The 22,866-nt window shown below is 39.3% G+C and overlaps 2 protein-coding genes across 10 annotated transcripts in view; one reads left to right on the top strand and one right to left on the bottom strand.

The window, feature by feature from the left end:
* Window positions 1–873: 873 nt before the first annotated feature.
* On the top strand, window positions 874–19,721 carry cc2d1b (coiled-coil and C2 domain containing 1B). 5 transcript variants are annotated; one of them, XR_003982005.1, is made up of 27 exons: window positions 874–996; window positions 1,303–1,437; window positions 1,544–1,688; window positions 3,468–3,571; window positions 4,784–4,903; window positions 5,381–5,530; window positions 6,400–6,700; window positions 7,075–7,193; window positions 8,094–8,172; window positions 9,030–9,113; window positions 9,268–9,413; window positions 9,773–9,845; window positions 10,054–10,190; window positions 10,293–10,422; window positions 10,717–10,889; window positions 11,258–11,383; window positions 12,075–12,133; window positions 12,316–12,432; window positions 12,674–12,747; window positions 13,119–13,177; window positions 13,287–13,338; window positions 13,852–13,951; window positions 14,468–14,558; window positions 14,659–14,781; window positions 14,874–14,924; window positions 15,335–15,508; window positions 18,884–19,721. XR_003982005.1 is itself a non-coding variant. In XM_030401580.1 (26 exons), exons 2-25 carry the CDS (start codon window positions 1,375–1,377, stop codon window positions 14,883–14,885), a joined length of 2,634 nt encoding a protein of 877 aa, XP_030257440.1. In that variant the 5' UTR covers window positions 874–996; window positions 1,303–1,374; the 3' UTR covers window positions 14,886–14,924; window positions 15,335–17,718. The 5 variants fall into 5 exon arrangements, 3 of the variants coding, with proteins under 3 accessions (XP_030257440.1, XP_030257439.1, XP_030257441.1); XM_030401580.1 differs by lacking the exon at window positions 18,884–19,721 and having other exon boundaries at window positions 5,384–5,530; window positions 15,335–17,718; XM_030401579.1 differs by lacking the exon at window positions 18,884–19,721 and having other exon boundaries at window positions 15,335–17,718.
* The window catches only part of zfyve9a (zinc finger, FYVE domain containing 9a), a 34,834-nt gene continuing 29,875 nt past the window's right edge, over window positions 17,908–22,866 (bottom strand). For 4 of the 5 annotated variants that reach the window (XM_030401575.1, XM_030401574.1, XM_030401576.1 and 1 more), the window contains 2 exons: window positions 21,932–22,108; window positions 17,908–21,380 (listed from right to left, as the gene is read on the bottom strand). In XM_030401575.1, coding sequence (XP_030257435.1) covers window positions 21,219–21,380; window positions 21,932–22,108 — 339 coding nt within the window. In that variant the 3' untranslated portion in view covers window positions 17,908–21,218. The remainder of the gene's footprint in view (window positions 21,381–21,931; window positions 22,109–22,866) is intronic. The other variant, XM_030401577.1, reaches the window with a different exon arrangement.

The raw sequence follows: 22,866 nt of genomic DNA, 5'->3' as shown, positions 1-22,866 counted from the left end.
TTAAAGATGTATCTGTTTATGCCCCGATTTTTGTCTGTAAGGTAGAATTTCTCTCAAGCAGCTTGGAATTCTGTCCTAGAGCTGAAATGAAATTGAAGGTTTTAGTTTTCACCAGAAGTAATTTTTGCAGAAAGGAAGCACATTGTTCTCTCACTGTACTGGTTCAATGAGACACACAAATTGTGCTTAACAACAGCTTTTTTTAATTTATTTATTTTTGTTGCATCCTCCTGACATACGAAATGCTGAATACTTGGTGTTCATGTTGTATACTAAAAAACACATGTATTTATCATATGTCAGCAACACATTTTTGTGTATTGTAGCCTTCTGATTAGTGACATTCAGCGCATGAATGTCATTGCACAGATTCCTGGTGTTTCCTGTGAGGATAAAACTTGAACTTGAATCATGATATGATGTAGAAGATGAAACCAGAATAAGTTCCCTTTTTACTCTTATTCCACTCATTTTAGTTTTGTTGTTTCTGTATAACGATAAGAGGAAGACAACATCCCACCAAATGAATTTAAACACATAAAAAAAGATTATAAGCAGTCACAGAAATAGATAACAGTAAATACATAAAAAAATAACAAATAGAATCAATAAAGGAAAGGATGGTGAGAAAAAAGACATCACAATTGATTAATTAATAACAGATCAATAGACTAAGAGCAGTAAAAGGAATGAATGATGGAAAGATTCAAATTTCAGTGAAAAAGATGACTTCACATATGAGCAGGTCTATAAAAGTAGTTTTTAAAAAGTTATTTAAAATAAGTTGATTTGCTTTTTTTCATCCTATTTGACAGATTTGCCAGAATTTGTCACACAGAGCCTCCTGGCAGACAGAACTCAGGGAGAATCGTTTACAGTGACCTCGGACGCTCCCTCTCTCTGCGCATGCGTACTCAAACAAATCCATTACCATGTCAAACCACAGAAATGAAACTGTTCCTCTGAAAACTAACTGATGAAGTGGTGAACGAGCAGGTAAAGACACAGACGCCTTTAAAGCTAGCTAAAACTCTCCCGAACGCTTCCCAGCAGTGGCAGAAAATGTCGTCTACTTGCTTGTGAACAAACTTTCCGAGTTAGAGAGTCAGGAAACATGGTTAGCTAACAGCTAGCCGCTGGGCTAACATCACCGTCAGTTGGTTGTCAGCTCGTTACCAGCCGCTGTCTGTTAGGAGCCACCTGACAACCGCTCACATGATTATAACTACTGCGGCCGGACCGATGACTTAAGGAAACAACAGGAAACAGGTTTTGTTCATGTGCTTGTGTTTGTGTGTGTAGTTTGGATCACTGGAGTGTCGCTCGGGGGCTTGAATAACAGCCACAAGCCACAATAACAACAACAACAACAACATGTTTGGTAAGAAGAAAAGAGCCCCGCAGCCCAGAGGCCAGGGCGCTGCTGCAGCCAAGCAGGTAACAACTACAGCACGGAGAAACGTCCATGTTAGATACGTGTAACGTTTTCTCTTGACAACAGCTATTACAGGTTGAAGTTTGTCTTTCCTGTTCCTGGTTTCAGATGGGTCTTTTTATGGAGCTGGACCCTGAGGAGATGATGATGGGCATGGAGGGGAATCTGGACGACCCGGACTTGGAGGCTGAACTCGCTGCTATCACTGGAAATAAAGTTGCTGCTGGTGGGAAAGCCAAGCCGAAGGGGAAAAGTGAGTGCAGCGGTTATGATTCTTCTATGGGTGTTGGTACACGACCCCCGTAAACAAATAATAACTGTTAGTTATTATAATTTTACTAATATTTGCATGAAGATCAGGGCCAATGATGTGTCGGCGTCCCTACGCCTCCAGTCAGTACATACTACAGTCTTATAGATACAGATATATTTAGAGATCAAAAGATTAAATAATGATGTTTTTTGTTTTGGTTTCAATCAGAAGAGAAAGATCTTCATTGATAGATTTTTTTATGCTTGAACAGATTAAACAAACAAGCATGTCTTAATAAATAAACTGTCCTTAATGGACAACAATTTCATACGGTTTTACTTTTACCTTGGTTTTGGACTGTTGGTTGGACAAAAGAAGCAATCTGAGAACATAGCTTTGGGTTCTGGGAAAATGTGATGAGCATTTGTCATTATTGTAGACTAAATTCCTGATGGTTTAAAAAAACTTCAGATTAATCAATATTAAAAATAATCGTTACTTGCAGCCGTACCCATGACAAAAATAATATTTGATATGATTCATATCAATTTCTGTCTTTTTTTCCCCCACACTCATGACCAAGAAATCTACTTAGCAGGATATTTTGTCGTTGCTGGCCAAATTAGAGAATGGAGACACGCAAAACATATTTGACATTTGTGTACCTCATTTCAAGCTCACCTCAGATATGTATGCAATGACAAAATTGATGAGTTGGACTCTAACACATGGGCTATATGATAAAAAAATGAGGTTCTAAATCCAAACCTCTATATCATATGTTGCCACATTGTGTGCAGTGAGGCAAGTGACTGGTTCAGATGCACGTGCTGCTCTTTCTATTTAGCTTTCGAATCATTTTGTGAATGTAAGTCATTTTGTCAATAAATATAAGTAGTTGCAATGTGTCGCTGTAGCTCAGGAAGTAGAGCGGGTAGTCGAGTCATCAGAAGGTCACTTGTTTATCGTTTAGTAATATATTCCTTTGTCGAATTTAATTTGACATTAGTGGATAACAATCAACCCAAGTGACTGGATAACACAGAGGTGTGCCTTGAGATTTTCAGTACAAAAAGTTTGAAAAGCACAGTTCTAAATCACCACGGCCTGTTTGTTCACATTCAGCCACAGCAGCATTACACTGCCAAGCACTGCTCTGGTTCGTAGTCTGTGTTTCAATTCATTCCAGAGGTGTTGGAGAATGGGGTCAATGTGAGCGCCTGGTGCAGTTCTTCCACACTTATCTCATGAAGACATTTCTTTAGGTACATCTCTTTTGTAACCTGGGTCATTGACATGTTAAAACACAAACATCCCTCAAACTGTTATATTCATCTCCCTAAGGTCTCCTAACAGTGTTATGGTCTCCTTTTAATTTATTTCCCTTTTTACAGTAAAATAGTATGATGTGTCAAGCTCGCACTGGCGTCTAGAAAAATCCTAACAATATGTCAGCAAACAATACTATTGTTAGTCCTTTGAGAGGTACAGTTACAGTTTTATTGTACCCGGCTCCTGCACATGACACACGTGCGTGTATGTGTGGACACCTTCGTTGAATCCGCTTACTTTTGGCCGTATAGAATATCATGATGCGTGTGAGTTGCTGAAAACCTCCTGCAACAACGTGACCAAGAAATGTTTCTGCATGTTTATTATCGTGGGAAAATGTTTTTTGCAAGGGACACTGTTGACATTTACATTATTACTGCATTACAATCTGATATTGATCTTATATGCCAACCCAGTTGAATACATGGCATCATGTTTGTGTCGCAGGCCCACTGCCCATGGAAGACATCGCCAGAATGGCTGATGAGTGTATGAGAGACATGGATGATGATGAAGATGATGCTGACCTGGAAGATGATGAAGATCTATTGGTTAGTGTTCTGTATTTATATGCCCCATAACAGCGTTTGTTGTTGCTTAGATTTCAGGTTTCTCTTCAAAGTCCTTTGTTTCCTATTTGATGAATTTGCTTCATTGTGGATTCATTTAAGGATGAGTGCTTACAATAATCCCCAGAGTAATCCCAGTATTAGCATGTCACATTTTTGACTGTGTGGTGAAAGAGACACACAAACTGTATGTAAGTAGTTCTACAACAGCAGGAAAAGATGAGTGGAAATTACAATTCAAGTGCGAGATATGGGTAAATAGTTCCAAGTTTAATTTGATGAATGGTTATGGCAAAGCAAAAAGCCTACATTAAGCTTGACCAAGTTTTAGGGATTTGTTCCACATATGTTGTGCATAAATTGGAGATGCTGCTTCTCTATGTGTAGAGATGAATATTGATTTGTGTTTTGGCTCATATAAGCAGGCCTGTCTCAGACAGAGAGGTCTGGATGGTTCATAATGTAGCAGTCAAGTCAAGACACACAGGAAGCCAGTGCTGAGATCTGAGAACTGGAGTGATGTTTTCCGCTCTCTGGGTCTAAGTGAGGCAGCAGCGTTCTGAATTGGCTGCTGCTGTCTGATTGAATTTTTTAGTGAGACATGAAAAGATCACATTACAGTAGTCAAGCCTGTTGGAGATAAAAGCAAATGTTTTTGGCTCCTGATCTACTGTATTCTTGCAGTAATTGACAGATTTTGTAACCACAAAGATGATGTTCTTGCAAAAAGGTTGCGTGGTTTATTCAGGCTCTGAACCTCCTCTCAAACTAGTTAAATAGCTAGTGCAGAATCAGTTCTTATTCAGTGCAAAGTTGAGCTGGACAGGAACACGTGTACTGTATTAGTCTAATCAGCTACGATAATCATCAGAAGTCTCATTACTGACAACCTTGATACAGGATACAGAAGCAGGAGAAAAAACATAACTTGGCTTTATTGGTGTGCAAAAAAGTGTTGTTTTTTTTCCAGATCATACATTGCAGTGTAATCTGTTTGTTTATTGTTGTTCAATCATTGATTTCTATAGCCTATATTTCATCTGCACATTTTTGATTAGAGCACTTTCGATTGTCGAACAATTGCACATTTAACCAAACAGTCGAATGGAAAACTTGTCTCACACTTCTGAAATCCAGCCTTGTATGAACAATCAACGCTGGCTGTTGATCAGTTGCTGTATTTTTCCTCATCAGGCAGAGCTACAGGAAGTGGTGGGCGAGGGGGAGGCTGATGATCCTGTAACTGTTTCCTCCCCGTCCTCTGACACTGCCGAGTCTTCTCAAGCTGAAGCCCCAGAGTCCCCACCACTGCAGGTACAATGCACTCTGCTTGCTCTCTGCCAGCATTGTAATTGATGCTAACGGCCAACATGTCAAATGGTGGAGAGGTTTAGCTGTTGTGGTAAAAAGAAAGGGCAGAAATACTTGTTCTCCTAGCTCCTAACTTTTTTTTTTACCTTAAATCTTTTTTTAAGATAAAAGTATCTCCAAACAATAGTTGTTTACAACATGAGTGATAGAATATATACACTTGAGGTAAGTCTGCGTATTCCTGTGAACACTTTTCCTGATACTTGAGATACTTTGGCTAGTATTTTAAACAAGCAATTAATGATGAGATTTAGATGTGAAAAACTGCAATCAGTCTATTATTTTTTCTTCCTATTATTCATCCTGGACAAATACTTTACATCCCACAGTTTTGTGTGCCGAGTAATCTCTTGACCTAGTATAGATTTACCAGTTGTTTTCAGATGATGTTGACAGTCCCTGCCTGTTGTTTTGGTGCAGCAGCAGCAGGAAGTAAAGGTCTCCTCAGCAGTGCCAGGCAGCCTCCAACACACCCTGGAGGAGAGAGTTGCCATGTACAAGACAGCGTTACAAAATGCCAAGACTGCAGGGGAGACATCCAAAGCCCGGAGATACGATCGCGGCCTGAAGGTGAGTAAAACTTTTGCCTGACCTCACTGTGGACTGTTCTCCATTATTGATAAAATATGGAACATTTTATGGAATGGGATAACATGAAGCACAAATTTGTTTGTACCAGAGCTGCACCAATAAATTGATTAGTGGTCGACTTTTAAAATTATCACCATCTATTTTGATAATCGATTGATTGTTTTAAGCGATTGTTTAATTAAAAAAGTCCAAATTCTCTGATTCCAGCTTCTTAAATGTGAATTTTTTCTGTTCCATTTGCTCCTCTTTGACAGTCAACTGAATATCTTTGGGTTTTGGACAAAACAGGACATTTAAGGACGTCATCTTAGGCTTTTTGAATACTGATTGATATTTTTATGACAAAGTAGTGGATGATGAAAGTAAACGTTTGTTTCAGGCAGCCTTAGTTGGCTTCTAATGAAGCACCCGTTATGAAGATCAATATTATACTAATACATCAATGTTAATCTCTCTGTCTTCTCTCTGGCCTTCCAGCTTTTGTTGTATTATCTATTATTTTTATCGTCCGAGTACCACTTTTCAAGTGAAGTTTTATTTATTCAGGAGATGGAAAAAGCAGTTTTTCAGCTTAAAAGTTTTTCTTACTGAGGGTTTGATATGTGAGGAATAAAATACATCATAATATGCCCAAAAGCTACAGATTTGTAGAAACACAATCTGTTGGTATTCATGTGTCTGATCACAACGTTTATCTCCATATGAAAAGACATCACACTGTTTTTTATCTAGTAAATCAATATTCAAAACTCATACTTGCTGAGTTTTGCTCATTTGCTCGTTTCATCGTCCTTCATTACACAAGCAATATTCAGATATCCTATACTAATGATTGTTACCCTCTACAGACTCTGCAAACGATGTTAGCTGCTGTGAAAAAAGGAAGACCTGTGGACGAGGCAGAGATCCCTCCTCCTGTTGCCACTGGAGCCCCGAGTGCTGCCTCTCGTCCTGCTGTTCCCCAACGACCGGCTCCCCCTGTTCCCTCACCTCCCGAATCCAGCCCTTCTGATGAGAAGGAGAAGTCGGTACCAGAGATTGTCACACCCAGCAGTGAAGAAGAGCAGTCATCGACCTCGGCCCATCCCACCCTGAGCAGCGTCCCGTCTCCAGAGGAACCTGCCGACCAGCCTCAGACAGATAGTCCGTGTGAGTTGGATAATGTGAAGTTGCATCAGTTGTCATACTGGTTATTAGAGATAGAATGCGTTCAACGTATAATTTAAATTCCCATTCACTTTGTGAAACACATGATTGTATAAAGGATATTACTATATGGGCTCATATACAGTTTGTAAAATCTTTGTTTGCAAATGACTGAATTCTGGTTTCACATTCTTGGTTTCTTAACTTTTGGAATCAGGGTTGTAGTTGAGTCTGTAACTATTACTAGTATGAATCGTTTTTTTTTTTTTGGGTGACAGATATATTGAATTGTTGTCCTCTGGCTTCCCAAAATGTGATGAATGTGGCCTTTCACTCTGGTAATTGTTCTTTTTTTTCTTTGTCCCGTGAATCCACAGCGAATGAGGCAACCAAGGCGATGCTCATAGAGCGGCAGAAAGAATACAAGATGGCAGCTCTGAGAGCAAAGAAGGAAGGAGACTTGGAGCAAGCTCGGCTTCACTTCAGGACCAGCAAGGTGAGTAAAAAACTCTAAACCTCCAAAACCTGTTTCCCAACCTGAGAGATTTGTTGAAAGTCAAGATGGTGTCTCTTGTGCAGAAATTTGAATGAGCAGGGTTGTGTTTTACATAAATTTGAATCCCGTGTTGTGTGCCAGAATTTTTTTCTCAGTGAATAAATGTTTTGTAACACAGTGTTAAAGAAAAAACTGAGCGGTTTCTGATAAAAATGTGAGAATTGTGGCCTTGTAGTATCTGGTTCACAAGGACTTTGTCATTTTTAAAATGTTTAGATACCAAATTTTGTATATTTATTTGTTTTGTTTTTTTAGGTTTTGGCAACATGCAATCAGCAGATGAAAACAGTCTTGTATTTTCCTTGTAATTAAATAAAATATGTTTGCCGAGCTTCAACTGACTATTGAATGAAATATTTTGTTGTTGGGTTATAAGTTCGCTTATATTGTTATGAGTTAGATGCACGTAACAAAGTTTTGTTTTTGTCTGGACCTAACGGCAAACAGACTGTGTTTTTAACCTGATGCCTCGCAGGATTATTGCTAAAGAAAATGATCCCATTTCTCTTTTTTCTTGTTCCTGTTCGGAGTTATAGTCTTTGATTTATTTATTTTTTTAATCAACAGCTTGTCTAAGTGTATTTACCAGACATCAGCCATGAAACTAAACCACTTGAGGTGTTTCTGTCCCAAAATGTTTATTTTTTTAAATTTTATGTTTAAATACTAACATGCAGTCACATATCATAATTTGTGCAGTCTGTTGTCGGAGTCTGCTGCTACAGTTTCTGACTGCAGGATTTCACGCTCAAGTATGTGAGACATGCCAACAATTTGGCAGTTGACAAAGACCATCATTATGTCTGACTGAGTTTAGGGTTCTGGTATTTTCTTGTGCAGAGGTTCGACGCGGTGATTGAGGCGTTGGAGAAAGGACAAGCAATCGACCTGAGTGGCCTTCCTCCATCTCCAGGACAGGGTGAGGAACACTGGTTGTGGTGGAGGCTGAGTGTACATCTGTTGGAATGCACTCTGTATGTTCCCCCAAGACTTGATGCAAACAATGAATCCTGAGACGGCTGATCAATTTACTGCACTTAAGTGCAATACAAACATTGTGTGTGTCTGGTTCTGAAATATAAATCATTACAAGGTAGCCGTTACTAATGGTTCTCTCATTATAAATGCAAAAGCCTACAGCTTGGCTACAACACACAAGCTATCGAACATGTAACTGTTATATTAGCCCACTGTGACTCGGATACTAAAGGATTTCCCTAAAAACTTTGGTAGTCCTTCAGAAAAACTGAATGCATCATTAGAAGAAATTGTTAGAAATAGACAAAAGGTGGCCATTTGGTGCCATTTATGCCTTTTAAGTGATGCATTTCACTACTTTTTATCGTCATGGTAAATACAAAATCATCATCGAAATGGTGCTACAACATGTTTTTATTAAGAAAGCAATCAAGTGAACTTTATTAATATATCTCTTTTATCGGCAGAATCTACAAGGCGATTACCAGAACTAGAATTACGCTCAGTGGAGACCCAACAATCTACTTTAATTCATTCAAACCCAATTAGATATCAAATTAAACATTAAAATCTGCTAGATCTGAATTTTTCTTTGAATTTTTCTCATCAAGATCTGTGCATTATTCCCTGTGATATTAACGAAATTGTTAATGGCGTCTGTTCTTGTCCAAGACCCATCCTCCATAACTATTTTAAGTTTGTTTATAGTGCAAATCCTGGATTATATTTTGAAGAGGTACAGACAATGGAAACAATTTGTCCAGAATCTTTTGTTTTGTATTTATTTCATGTTCTTAGGTGCAGGCGGAGGCTCTGCTCCAGTGAAGGAACCTTCATCTGGGCAAAACATAGAGGTCACCCAACCTGTTGCAGCAGCTCCAGGTAATAATAATAATGTCAACCTTTATGAACCATATGTAGTCACTGTCTTCTTCTTTGCATATTTGCATGCTAGTGTCAGCATTTAGCTACAGCTAAGTACAGCTTCACTGCGAAGCTCTTCGACACTTTGAACATTGTCTCCTCACTCCCTCAGCTCCTGCCGCCCCATCAGCCCCCGCTGCTCCCAAAGATGTGCTGGAGGCTCTCGAGCAGAGACGAGCCAAGTACATGGAGGCTTCCAATCAGGCCAAAGCCAGTGGAGATGACCGCAAGGCCCGAATGCACGACCGTATTGCCAAGGTACAAGGACACACTCACCTCTGATGGTTTTTTTTTTCCTTTAAGGAACACTTACTGGTGTAATGAATTGAATTAAGTTGGCACATTATAACAAAATATGAATCAGAGTTATCATCTGTATAATGTAGCTGAAGTTTAATGATTAAACGATATTGATCTTTTTATAGCTTATTTTGTCTATAGACTGAAATTTGTCACGTTTATGATCACATTTAAATCTTTAAATGTATATACGAATGAATATAACCAAAACAATGATTAAAAACACTATTTCTTGCAACAGATCTGTTCTCCTTTTACTCCATAATAGTAGCATTTGCTCTGCTGTGTTTGAATATTCAACCTCTCTCCTCCTGCAGCAATACCAGAGTGCCATCCGAGCTCACAAATTAGGAAAAGATGTCAACTTCGAGGAGCTGCCTGTTCCGCCTGGTGAGATCGTTTTGCGATTCAGGTTTATGAATTGGCGGTGTCACTTCCAAGATGGGCATAGCTCTGTAAATCAGATTTGATTGTGTTTCTGGTTCTGCAGTCCTGGACTGGTACTCTGCACTGTCAGTGAGACATGTGCGTGACCAGAAGAGTGAATCTAGATGCTGTCATTTGATGGTCAGAATGAGAATTTGCTTTCATCTTTCAGGTTTTCCTCCAATCCCAGGCCAGAAGGCGACAGGAGCCGAGCAGGGATTTGTTGCTGCTCTGGTGGCAGCTGACAAGCTTGCTTCCACTGATAATGTGGAAATAGCAGATGATGATGATGAGGAAAAGGAAGAGGAGGTGGGCTAGCATCAGGATCATTTTTATTTATTTAAGTTTTTGTGGATAAGTCGATGATATTTGATTTATTTATTTTGTGTGTGTGTGTGTCTTTGTGTTTAGTCTAAACCTGTTGCTCCAGAAGACCCGAAAAAGCCCACTTTAGATGTCCCCACGGCAGGCCACAGGAGGAAAAGGACTCCTTCAGCTTCACCTGACAGAACAGCGACCAGGGAAGGACTCTCACCAACCGGTCAGTCTGAAAAAGAAACAACATATCCTCCAAAACACTCCAAGACACTCAGTTCAGCTCCATTTATTTTCTGTGACACCTTAAAAAAAATCAGAATACATCAAAGTAATTCACAAGTTAAGCTTTGTAGCAGTTCATACTGACAGGAAGCGCAGTCCTGGGATGAAAGCTTTCATACTGGTATTGACATGGGCCCCAAAAATAAGTCAGTATTGTACCTATTGAAAACTTCGTCTGCTAAAGTTGTTTACAATCGCCTTACATCAAACTTTCTGTCCATCTTTGTCCCTCCAGCGGTTCAACAGCTGGAGTTCCTGGAGGGCAGGAAGAAGCAATACATGAAGGCGGCTCTGCAGGCCAAGCAGAAGAACGACATGGAGCAGGCCAAGGTTTTCCTCCGCACCGCCAAGGGCTTCGACTCCATGATCGAAGCGGCACGCAGTGGCAGAAATGTGGACATCAGCACGGTGAGCAGACAGGAGGTTTACAGAATCTTACTGCTCGTTTTTGTTTCAGTAGTTAAAAATATCATACAGTTTTTATAATAAGCATTTTACAAAACTAGAATAATTCAAGTTTAACCTTTTTATACTGTGTGTCTGTGGACCCAGGGGCACAAAATATTTAGAGAAATTCAGAGATAAGGTGAGGATTTTTAATTTATAATCAATGACAAGCAATCTTTTGAGCCATCTAAAGTTGCTATCTTCATTTTTAAACCATGATACCAATGTCAAATTTTAACCAAATGAGACCAGGGCAGCGCTTGGATTAAAATATCAAATTAGAAACATTTTGTTCCACTGTGGCAACCCTCTCTGTGCTGTGCCTGTAGGTGCCGTCGCCCCCTGGTGACGAAGACGAGGACTTCATCCTGGTTCATCACAGTGATGTGCAGCTCTCGGAGAAGGCAGAGCAGGTTTACACTCAACTGGCCAAGATCCTCAAAGAGCAGTATGAGGTAAATACAGATGTTCATGATTGCAGATGTTGAAGTGTGTTATTGCTGCATAATTTGATACAGATATATAAGTACACAGATATAGTTTTATTTCTCATACAGTCATTTTTTTAGGAACTTTTTGAGAAACTTTTATCATGATGTAACTTTTTCCAAACTTAAATGTGAAACTGGCATGTGAAACGTGAAAAATGTGAAAAGTGTGAGGTTTAAAAGAGCATCATGTTCAATCAGGGCAGATTGTTATCAGAATAAATATGACTTATTGTTGATCATCTTTATGGGTAAATGTGGTCATTGTACTAGACTAGTATTAAAAGGGAACAGAATAGAAACAGGATTAAAAATGATAATTTTATAAACCTACAAATTTCAGAATGTGCACACATAAATTAATTAGTTATAAAATATTGATAACAACCATTTTAGTGTTTACAAAACAAACTGAACTCTTCTGTCTTACAAGTAAAGTACTTTCAACATGTTTTAACTCCATTGTCTCTGCCCGCATCATGTTCAGATCTTCCATCGAAGAAACTTCAACCATTTTCATCTCTGTGACAAAGTTGCCAAATTCTGAAGCTAAAAAAAAGAGCATAGATTCCCACTCTGGTTGCTCTGTGCTGTTCTTGTCTCACTGTAAAGACAAACATATTCTTTGAGATTTCTGAGCTTTCTTCCCTTCTTTTAGAAATGTATGACTCACTCCAAGCAATTCACCCACCTGGGGAACGTCACCGAAACAACAAAGTAAGCAGGAACCTGTTTTTTATTCTAGTTTATATAGAAAACTACAAACTGTCTTATAGCAGCGGACCGTAGCTGCAGCTCATTACAAATAACCTGTTGATCTGTTTGGATTTTATAAAATGTGTCAATTGTGTGTGTGTGCGCGTGTGTGTATGTGCGCGCGTGTGTGTCCTCTTCTGCAGGTTTGAGAAGATGGCAGAGAGTTGTAAGAAGAGCCTGGAGGTGCTGAAGCTGGCTCAGTCGAGAGGTCTGCCTCCTCCTAAACATCACTTTGAGGAAAGGTCGTTTCACACTGTCAGGTGGGCGCTTGTTTGATAGATTACACTGCAAGTTCAAAGTTAACTCAAATTTGAAGCAGGTAAACTATCAGAACCGATAACTCTGCTCCAGCTCAGAGCCCCCGTCACTTCGATTCAAGTTTTCTTTCATTTTTGATTTAACTGTGTTTGTACTTCACGTAGATGCCAAAGCAATTAATTCCTCCTAGCTTTTTTTCTGTCTTTTCTCGTTTACCTATTTTCTTCTTCCTTTCCATTTCAGGATATTTCCAGATCTGAGCAGCACTGACATGGTTATTGTTATCGTCAAAGGGATGAATCTTCCTGCTCCAAGTGGTAAAAACTAAAGTCCCCATCTATCAGTCCGTATATACAGTAGAGGAGGTACTCTACTGTCAAAGGGATGAATCTTCCTGCTCCAAGTGGTAAAAACTAAAGTCCCCATCTATCAGTCCGTATATACAGTAGAGGAGGTCCACATGGTGGCTGGAAATACTGGAGAACAAACGATTCTGAAACACTTTCAGGAGATCTACAGTTACTTTTTCTGTGTCGTGAATTTGGTTTTGTTGTTGCTAGAAATGGCCGTGCTGAACAAGTTGTTATTGATCTAATCTTTCAAATTGAGTCAAGAGATAAAGAAAAAAAATAATGTTGGAGGAGAAGCACACACTGGCTGATGCTTTGTGGTGAACTTTCTCCTTCAGGAATCCAAACAAACGATCTGGATGCCTACGTCAAGTTTGACTTCCCGTACCCGAGCACGGTGAGAGCCTTCAGCTCATTGTCATTTTCACAGCCACCTCAGGCTGCTGAGATGATTCATGCTGGCGACTTTCCCCTAAAAGTGTTTGCTTTCCATTTTTTGTCACCAGGAGCAGCCGCAGAAACATAAAACAGCAGTCATCAAGAACACTAACTCCCCAGGTGAGATGAGAACATTGCTGTAGATACATGTGTCATGTTTGTATCAACGATATAGATCTGCGGTTACATTTCTTCACAAATAGATGTGAAAAGTTTTTATTTTCAGCTTAGATTGCAAACATTTTTATAATTTATCAAGAAAGTCTTGTTATCTACCATTACGTTTCTTGTCAGTTTGACTAAACTAGAGTATCAGAGCACATTTAAGTGTCACAGGGATGGACGCAAAACTCATTGATACATGTGATCCCACAAGAACTATTAGTACTATTGAAAATGTCCTTGTTTTATATATGTGTAAATAAAACAATAATAATGATAAAATTCAATTAATTATAGGTTGATATGAATGTTGAATCACCTTGTGGATTTTATTTACAAAAGGGTTGTCTGTAAACTAATAACTTCAGAATTTCAGGTAGAAAGAAATACAAAATCAAACTGCATTTATTGTTTATTTGCCTGAAACAGTTTGTGTGTGAAGTCTCAGAACTCTGCATCTCTTTTCACCAGAGTATAACCAGAGCTTCACCCTGTCAATAAACCGTAACCACCGCGGCTTCAGGAGGGTGGTGGCGTCCAAAGGCATCAAACTGGAGCTGCTGCACAAAGGGTGAGTCACAGAGACTCTGCAGGGCGACATCCTCGCTGAGCTGCTGGAACAAATGTGCAGAGTTTAGTCTCATAATCAACCACAGCGCTGAAGGTAACGGTGCGTTTCATTTGGTCGCCTGTCGCCATGACTTCTGAGGGAGAGTCAGAGAGTGAGGAAGGAAGACGGTGATGAACTCCCATGATCCCATGCTACTGTACAACACCAAACCGCATCTTTTGATTTCACTGTTGATTTAGAGAGCAGCAGAAAGTACACACTGTGCCTGTTAATGCGTCAACGAAGAATAGTCTGATGAATGGTTCCCACTTCTTACATCGTCATTGACAAGAAAGCAACTTTTGACACTTTCACAGCGGAATTAGCTTGTAAGGTGTGAGATATGTTGCTTCTTTTCTCATCTTTGTTGAGAGGTTACTTTACTTCCATTCATGTCAGAGGAGCTAGAAATAAGCTGTATGTTTTTACTGTGTTGGGACTCCAGTGGTGACGTTGTCGCTGTGTGTCATCTCTCAGTGGTTTCTTGCGGAGCGACAAGCCGATTGGGACGGCCCTCCTGAAGCTGGACAAACTGGAGACACAGAGTGAAATCAGGGAGATCGTAGAGGTGAGTGATAAAAGTCAGGAGGGAGTGTTGCAGGTCAGTCTGATCCTCAGCCGGCGACTTGCGAGCCTGTTAATGTCCGTAACTTTAATCCTTGCGTCAGGTGATGGATGGTCGAAAGGCCACAGGAGGTCGCGTTGAAGTGAAGGTCCGACTCCGGGAGCCTCTGAGCGGACAGGACATGCAGACGAGCACAGAGCGCTGGCTGGTGATCGATCAGTCACAGGTAACATGAAAGAGACAGTGCTCATATTTCTGCTGCTCGACAAGCGCAACATTCTGTCAGGCTTCTGATGTTGGCTCTGTTTTATCTCCAAGGTTCTCGTTTAGATGCTGCTGAAAGATTAAAGACGATTTAGAAGATAAAAGGTACATTTTCTTCAACTGTTTTGTCTGATTTGAATTAAAATAATTCAAAATTATTCATTGTCTTGCTGATAGTTGGATGAGTAGATGGATACCGTTCTTATGTCTATATTAGATATGAAACAATAGCTAGCAGCTGGTTAGCTTAGCTTAGCATAAAGACTAGATGCACGGGGAAAACAGCTTGCCCTGTCCAACCGTAACAGAATCCTAAAAGCACTTCAAAAGCTCATTAGTTAACAAATTATAGCTTGTTTGTTGAATTCAGTTTCTGGTCATATGGAGGGTTATATTACAGGCTGTTTCCTGGCTGGGAGCAGTGACTTCCGGGAGGTCAGCTCAGGATTTTTGGGATACCTTTGGACAGAGCCAGGCTAACTCACCTCAATAACCACATCTCCTTTGTCTCGCAGATAAAAGGCACTCAATCATAAACACTCAGAGGATGGAGTTTGGGATGTGATGAGGACAGTCTGTTGGACTCAGACCTACACAGGTCTTTGACAAAAACTTTTGCACATTTGCAAGACACCCGAGCTCCCTTTCACACTGCGGTCCACCAGGAGGAGACATGGAGCTGGTTTGTGGTAGGTCAGCTGGTCTCTGGGGATGTGAACCTTGAGTCCGTCTTGGGTCTTACCAACAGACACGTCTGATGGATACGTATTTTTGTCCTACCCGAGGGGAAGGTTGTTTTCTTGTTTGAATCCCCACAAATGCAGATATAAGCTCTTGAAGCATCAGGCTGACGAGGTGAAGGCCCCTCGAGAGATTCAAACCAGATAAAACTTCAGTCTCCTGGAGGACGGCAGGCAGTGTGTCCTCTGCTAAAGGGGCTCAGCGTCGTGCTAACCTGATCCTGCTGCCCGACATGACTCTACTTAATATATCAAAGAATGTGTACATATTCCTCATATTATACAGCTCTGGTATCTAGAACTGCACCTATGCACTAATACCAAAGTAATCACTGTTGCTGTAAAATCCTGCATATTTGAAAATCGCCTTTATCTGCCAAAACCTGTTAGGATGACACGAGAGCTTCACATGTGACGGGCTGTCTTTATGATTTCGACACACATTTCACCTGTTTTTCGAGGAACCCAGGCAGATGCAGCACATACAGTAGACTCATAGATGTTTTACAGGAGCAAGCCAAGAATTATGATTCTATAAAAAGGTACGATTATATGATTATAGTAGAGACTACACTCCCTTTTGGGACCTTTTACTTTGATTAATATTTCTTCACTGTGATCACTAAACTGCACTCTCACTTACCTGTGGCTTTAAGTGTGTTAGATTTATATTTGTCTTGTTTACACTTGATAGCACAGAATCCCAACTGAGCTGATCTGAGAGTTTCAGACGAAAAAGCGAAATATTGATTTTGTCCTCGATGATGAAGTGGTTAAAAAGTGATTTTGAGTCCTGCACGTTTTAGTTAAATAGTTTTGATCTTTTCAGGAGTTAGATGAGCAGATCGAGCAGACACTGTTAGCTTAGCTTAGCATAAATACTTGAAGCAGGGGGAAACCGCTAACCCTGTTCTCTCAAAAGTTTAAAAATACACACGCTAGCAACTCTAAGGTTCACTGATTAAGACACTTGCTGGTTTCCTGGCAAGCTCACAGTGATAACAAGTCTCCATTTTGTCTACTGTAGAGGTGAGGGCAGGTTTATTATTTTAAATATCGGACAGAGCCAGGGTAGCTGCTCTCCCCCCAGCTTCCACTCTTTATGCTAAGCTAAGCTAATCGCCTCCCATCTCCTGCTCCACCTTTAACACACCCGAGATAGTTCTGTTGATCTTCTCATGAATACAGTAACTTTAAACTATTCCTTTAAATGGAACTCATTTTTAAAACTATGCATCAGATATCTCATGCAGCAAATACTATTAGAATGTATCCTCTGTTTTATGTTTCTCTGTTAAAGGGCCAGTTCACCCAAATTACAGACAGCTCCATCATTTCTTAACTGGAGGGATAATAAAAACCCACCCAGATTCAAGGCTTTAAAATATAGCCATTTATTTGTTCAGATCTTGTACTGTTGTGCTCCAGGTGGCCCGATGTCCCTCAAGATTTTTGCTGTCACCTTTTCAGTTGCTGATCAATTAGGAAGCAGTGAAAGATGGCCATTTGTCAGACTTCCTTTCATTCATAGGACCTCTGATCATAAGATTAGTAGAGCATTCAAGCACTTCTGAGAAAAAGCCTACTGTGTGAATATGGTCTATAATAAAGTTAGTCTTTCTGGAAGTTAACACAGTTGGTTTGAGAAGGGAAACACAAACATTGTTCCTGAAAAGACACTGCTGTGCAAAAGTGAAGTTATTGAGTTATTTGAGTGAACTCACCCTTTAAAATTTGAGCTGCAGCATTGTACGAAGAAGCCATAACAAACATACTGAGCCAACTACATGAACACCAATTCCAACAGGTTTACCTCAACACTGTCTGCAATGTTATTTATTAGCCAAACGTTACTGTGGTCACAACATTTCTCCTTCTGTTGGCAGTTTTAACTTCATGAATCATCGTAACTGAAGTTTACCATGAACATCGGCCTGAATGATTACATCGTACTGTTACCCATCATCTCATTCTCTGTTTAAACATTTTGTTCACCCACTTCTTGTTTACGAAGATGAATGATGTCACGTTTATATTTTAAAAAATGCTACAAAAATAATCTCAAACAGGATCGAGGCTATATTTTGTTTTTAAAATATGGACTGAATTTGCCTTCCCTGCTTAAAAATGTACCGATTAAAAACACCTTGTTTTAATTTCCCACTGTCACGTTTCAAATTATTTGTACTTCTGTCTTTTCATAAAAATATGTAGTTCTGACCAGAAAGCAAAAACTAAGCACTCGTTTCAATTTTCTATAAGTTTTTATTTTACATATACTACAGTTTTTTGATAAAGACCACTTTTCTTGACATTTTGTAGTGTAAAGGAATAAAAGATGTACAGGGTTTTTTGGCTTTTCAAACATTTTTGACTGATGTTTATTTAAAAAAGAAAGAAAATGATATTAACAAAACCCAGTCGGTGACAGAACTGAATGTTTTTTTGTTTCATCCACAAACTAGAAGATATAACTGTTAAAATGCAGAGTTGATTTGCTCTCGTCACCGTTTCAAGCATGTTTCTGTTTGCATGCAGTGTTATAGATTTGATAGTAACATCTCACAACTGAATAAAAAGGAAAAAGAAAATGCTACTTTTTCAGTCAAACAAATTGCACCTTTTTCTTTTGGATTTGATTTAGGACACATATTGCACACGTCAGATAATGCCAAAATAAGACGTAACAGAAAACAGGAAGTCAGAAAAATAAATCCTCGTTTCTCCTCCTCTTCGTTATGCTAATTTATAAAAACAGAACTGCAGCTGATGGACGTCACACAGTAAAGACACAGTGATTGAGATGCACCAGCTCTGGTATAATCACAGTAATAAACCCAGAGATGGTGACCTTTGACCTCTCATTCAGTATTTTGCTGAACATTTGAAATCAGCTCTGCTAACGTTGCTACAGTAGCTCCTAAAATACTTCAAATTGAGTAACAAACGAGTACAGAATAGCTACAGGTCTAATTGAAACTCGTCGAAGCGTCGGCTCTTCCGCAGATTTTCATGTGATTGTCTGATTCTCACTTGTGATGGCGATTGTTTTTCTCAATGAAATGCTTCATCAAAACCTCTCGTACTGTGTCGACAGCACTTGTTGTGTATTAGCCCCTTCTGGTTTTTATATTAGCATGATTAAAGATGGAGATATTTGCCATAATGCAGGTTATTACTGTACAGAGCATTTTTGACATGACGGGGTGGTTTTTCTTGTCTTTTTTTTTTTTTTGGTGATTAGTTTAGCCAGATAACATAAAAACACACTTTGCAGATTTGAACAGAAACAGGAGGAATACATTCTTATATATTTTTTTCCAGGTCCATGTAGCTGAAGGAGAGCACAGTCCAGAGCAGAGAGAGAAACTGTTCGTAGATACTCTAAAACAGTTGAGGCCTTTTGAAGACGACACTTCAGCGATCTAAAGGGTTCCTACACAAGTCTGGAGCGCGATGATTGTGATGATTTTTAGGGCTTTGGAAGGACAGGAAGTTGCAGGAAATGTAAGATGAAATACATTCAGCTTCAGGTCAAACTTTTTTTTCTGCAGGAACCCCTCGATCTTTAAAAACTTTTCTAAACAGACGTCTTCCAGGACACCCTGACGCTCGCTTCAACTCTCCTGTAAATGGCTTAGAATCCAGTGCACTGCTTCTGCAATTTAATACAGCTCTAATATAATTATTTATATATATTTATACTGTGTATCTTTACATCTTCAACAGTTATTCTCTTTGTATGATTAAAAAGACCAAAATAACTGGAGTGTCTTTTCCAACCACTGCCAGACAAACAACAAGCTCCCGTGACGTTTGAGATGATCGATGAGATTAAAAACTGATTTCCTTTCTTCTGATTTTCAGCTTTATGTACAGATTGAGTTTATCAATAAAGCATTGGAACCTTCTTTTTTTAAATATATATATAATCAGCTGTCTACTGTAGGACGAAAGGGCTGTCAGAGTTAACATGTAATCTTATTTTACAGAGTCACTTCAGTAATACTGTCTTTAACTGGAGGCTACAGATGCAGAGTTAATAATGGAGGAGAAGTCGTCACGCCTATAAAAATATGTACAACAGGTCTGTGTGTTTGTCCATGAAGTAAAGCATCTGGTGAAATCGATGAGTAAAGCTTAAGAGGTGAAGCCACACTGTTTTTTTTTCTCTTTTCTTTTTTCTTCTTGTGTGATGAATTGCTGCTGCAGGCACTGAGCACCACGGTGCAAAATCAAAACAAAACAAAAAAAATCACCACACAGACGCACCTTCCAGCTCCGTGCTAGGTTCTGCAAAAGAAGAGTCCAGACTTCTCAGCAGTGAATACGAGTCCCCCTCTTTTCAGAGCATCCGTGCTACACAGAGGCCTTTGCAGATATTTTTTAGAGTTCAGTGATTCAGGACCCCTGGCTGCCACAGTGACATTGGAGTGATGGGAGCTACATACAGAACCTATGAAAAGCACTCGCCCTCATTTGAATTATTCTTGTTTAATGGTTTTTATGACTTTATTCAAAGTAGATTAAAAGTGGCTGTTTTGACACTGCAAAAGTATTTTAAACCTGGGCTCTCGGTTTACATGTTTTGGGCTGCGACAGCTGCAATTAAATGCTTGTAGGGAAACTTCAACGTCAAATAACACGTCCACTAAAAGTGCCACTGACGGGCTCAGACTGTGTCTGATTCCAAGGATCCCTACAGAGATGGAACTCTTTTAAAGAGTAAAGCCAGTTTGTTTGACCAGAAACGGACGCTAAACTGCACTGGCCAAATCCACCTGACTCAATTTTACAAAATCAGTCATTTTATCAACCTTAAAACATTTCACTTCATTAAAAGTTGACAAAAAGGACAAAAAAGTCTTACTGTTCAAACAATCACCAACTCAGGTTTGATTGAAATCAGCTCTTAATTCACAGATTTAGATGTGAAAATATTGCGAGAGGTAAGAGGAGCAAAACAAAAACAGTTTGTAGAGCCATGATATTCTCGACTGGAATGAGATCTGGGGCCGTCAAATTCATTCGTTCACTGTAATCAGGACTAGTTTGCGATCGGCTTTGGGTGAATTAATTCATTCAGATGTCCTCATGGGATTACTGCAGTCTCTAGAAACCACTGATGATTCAGGTGTATTGTTGGAGATGAATACTGATGCAAACATGTATTTTTAAAATTTTATTTTATGATCATAATTCATTTATATAACTTTACTGGGAATCAGTTAAAAAAAGGTCTTTTCTATTGCTCTGAGTCAAAAAAGCCACAAATCTACTTTGCTTCAATGTTGTTGAGCAATCAAAGTTACGGTATACTTCAAAGGAGGGTTAGCACTTGTTGTAGGCGCTGTAACACCACCCTGGGGTCAGACAGTTCAATCTCTGGCGCTCACTTCCTGCTCGGAGCGCCTCTAGTGAACACCAGAGATGGATCGGCGCCCCTGTCAGGTGAGGTTCACTACACGGAGCTTCCTCAGGCCCCAAATGGCCTCTGGAGCAAAACTGGCGGTGGTTTTGGATGCATAGGTTCAACTTGAGGAATGCTACCCCGCCTGGCACGGCACACAGTTTTTCGGGCTCTTTCGAAGTGCAAACGGTTGGAGGGAGATAACGGGGCTGTGAGGTGACGTCAGAAAGTCAAAGAAGATGAAGACGCCTAGGAGATGATCTCCAGGATGTAGAAGACCAGCTCCATGATGACCGGGCCCTCGCTCAGCTGACACGCCCCGCTGTGGATGACGGGGATCAGAGCGCTGTCCAGGTCGCTCAGGTACTGAGGCAGGAGGGGCTGGCCGTTACTTCCTGCCAGGTAACCCACCTAGAACCACAGACACTGGAGTTAGACTATCAGGGAACATTTCAGTTCAGTGGGTTTGTTCTATTAAAACTAAAAGTGTGTTTCGGACGGCTTTTAGAGCTACAGATTCAATAAATTATTGATTATTATTTATTTATAGAAGATGTTAAAAATAAAGATAACAGCTGTAAAAACCCAAAGTATTAACTTTTCATTGATACAAAACTGAAACAGCTCTGCTGGAAACCAACACGGTTGTGTTTTTCAACTTATATTTTGTGGTTTGTACACTTTAATGTCCTTGTGTTTTATATCTTGTCTACTGTCTGTTGTTTCCTCTTTATTCTCTTCCACCAGCAAAGCTCTTTGTTTCAGAGGCTTGTGTGCTTGTTTGATTTTGATTATAATTTGTTTGATGATAATTTAGTATTTTATGCCGGATAACGAATCGATTAACAAATGACCTCACCACTAACTTATAATAACTCACAACTATAGCTGCATCCAACAGAAACACCCTCCTGACATGTTTGCTCATCTACAATTACCCCCCCAAAAACATCTGAACCCACCTGGTCGGAGTCCAGTGTGACTCTCAGCCCCAGTTTGGCCATCCCGTCCTCCTTCAGCAACTTCAGGTGCGGACAGAGCGCCATGCAGAAAGCCCTCGCCACATTCTCCGTCAGTCGGCTGTGGTCGGCCGGGTCACTCAGACCGTTGGGTTGATCTTCACTCTGGAGGAAAAACACCTAAAGGGAAACAAAGAAACACAATAATGTAGGAACCACATGAAGAGGAACTCAATAGACTTTAAAGAACATAAGTAAGTACGTAAGTGGGATTAACAAACCTTAATGTTTTTTTGTGTTTGTTTGTTTTTTTTTTACAGGGAAAGTGATAAGCTCTTAAAGCAGCACTAGACACATTTGCACTCGGGCTGCAATGATTCTTTTCTCAATTCATCTATTAGTTGTTTTGGCATAAAATGTCTCAGTGTTTCCCAAAGCCCCAGATGACGTCCTCAAATATCTTACGTCTACAACCAAAAGATATTCAATTATTGTAAGTGAGGAGGAAAGAAAACAGAAAATATTTACATCTTAAAAAAAAAAAAAAGGTAAAGCACAATTGCAGCAAAAAAATAAAAGCGATTTACAATCAAAACACTTTTAGCACATTTATTGACCATAAAGGTGCAGGCAGAATTTTACCTGCTCGTTCACACATTAAATTCATATATATATATATATATATATATATATATATATATCATATAATATATATAATGATATAATATATTATATATATATAATATATAGTATATATTATATATATATATACATTATATATATACACCTAATATATTATATATATATATATATCATAGATTATGATATACACACATATATATAATATATATATATATATTCATATATATAGACATATATATATCCTATATATATACATATATATTACATATATATAATAGATATATTAATATATATAT

The sequence above is a fragment of the Sparus aurata genome, chromosome 21 (genome assembly GCF_900880675.1).
Source record: "Sparus aurata chromosome 21, fSpaAur1.1, whole genome shotgun sequence".
Classification (NCBI taxonomy): Eukaryota; Metazoa; Chordata; class Actinopteri; order Spariformes; family Sparidae; genus Sparus; species Sparus aurata.
This window is presented reverse-complemented; position numbering and strand designations above follow the sequence as displayed.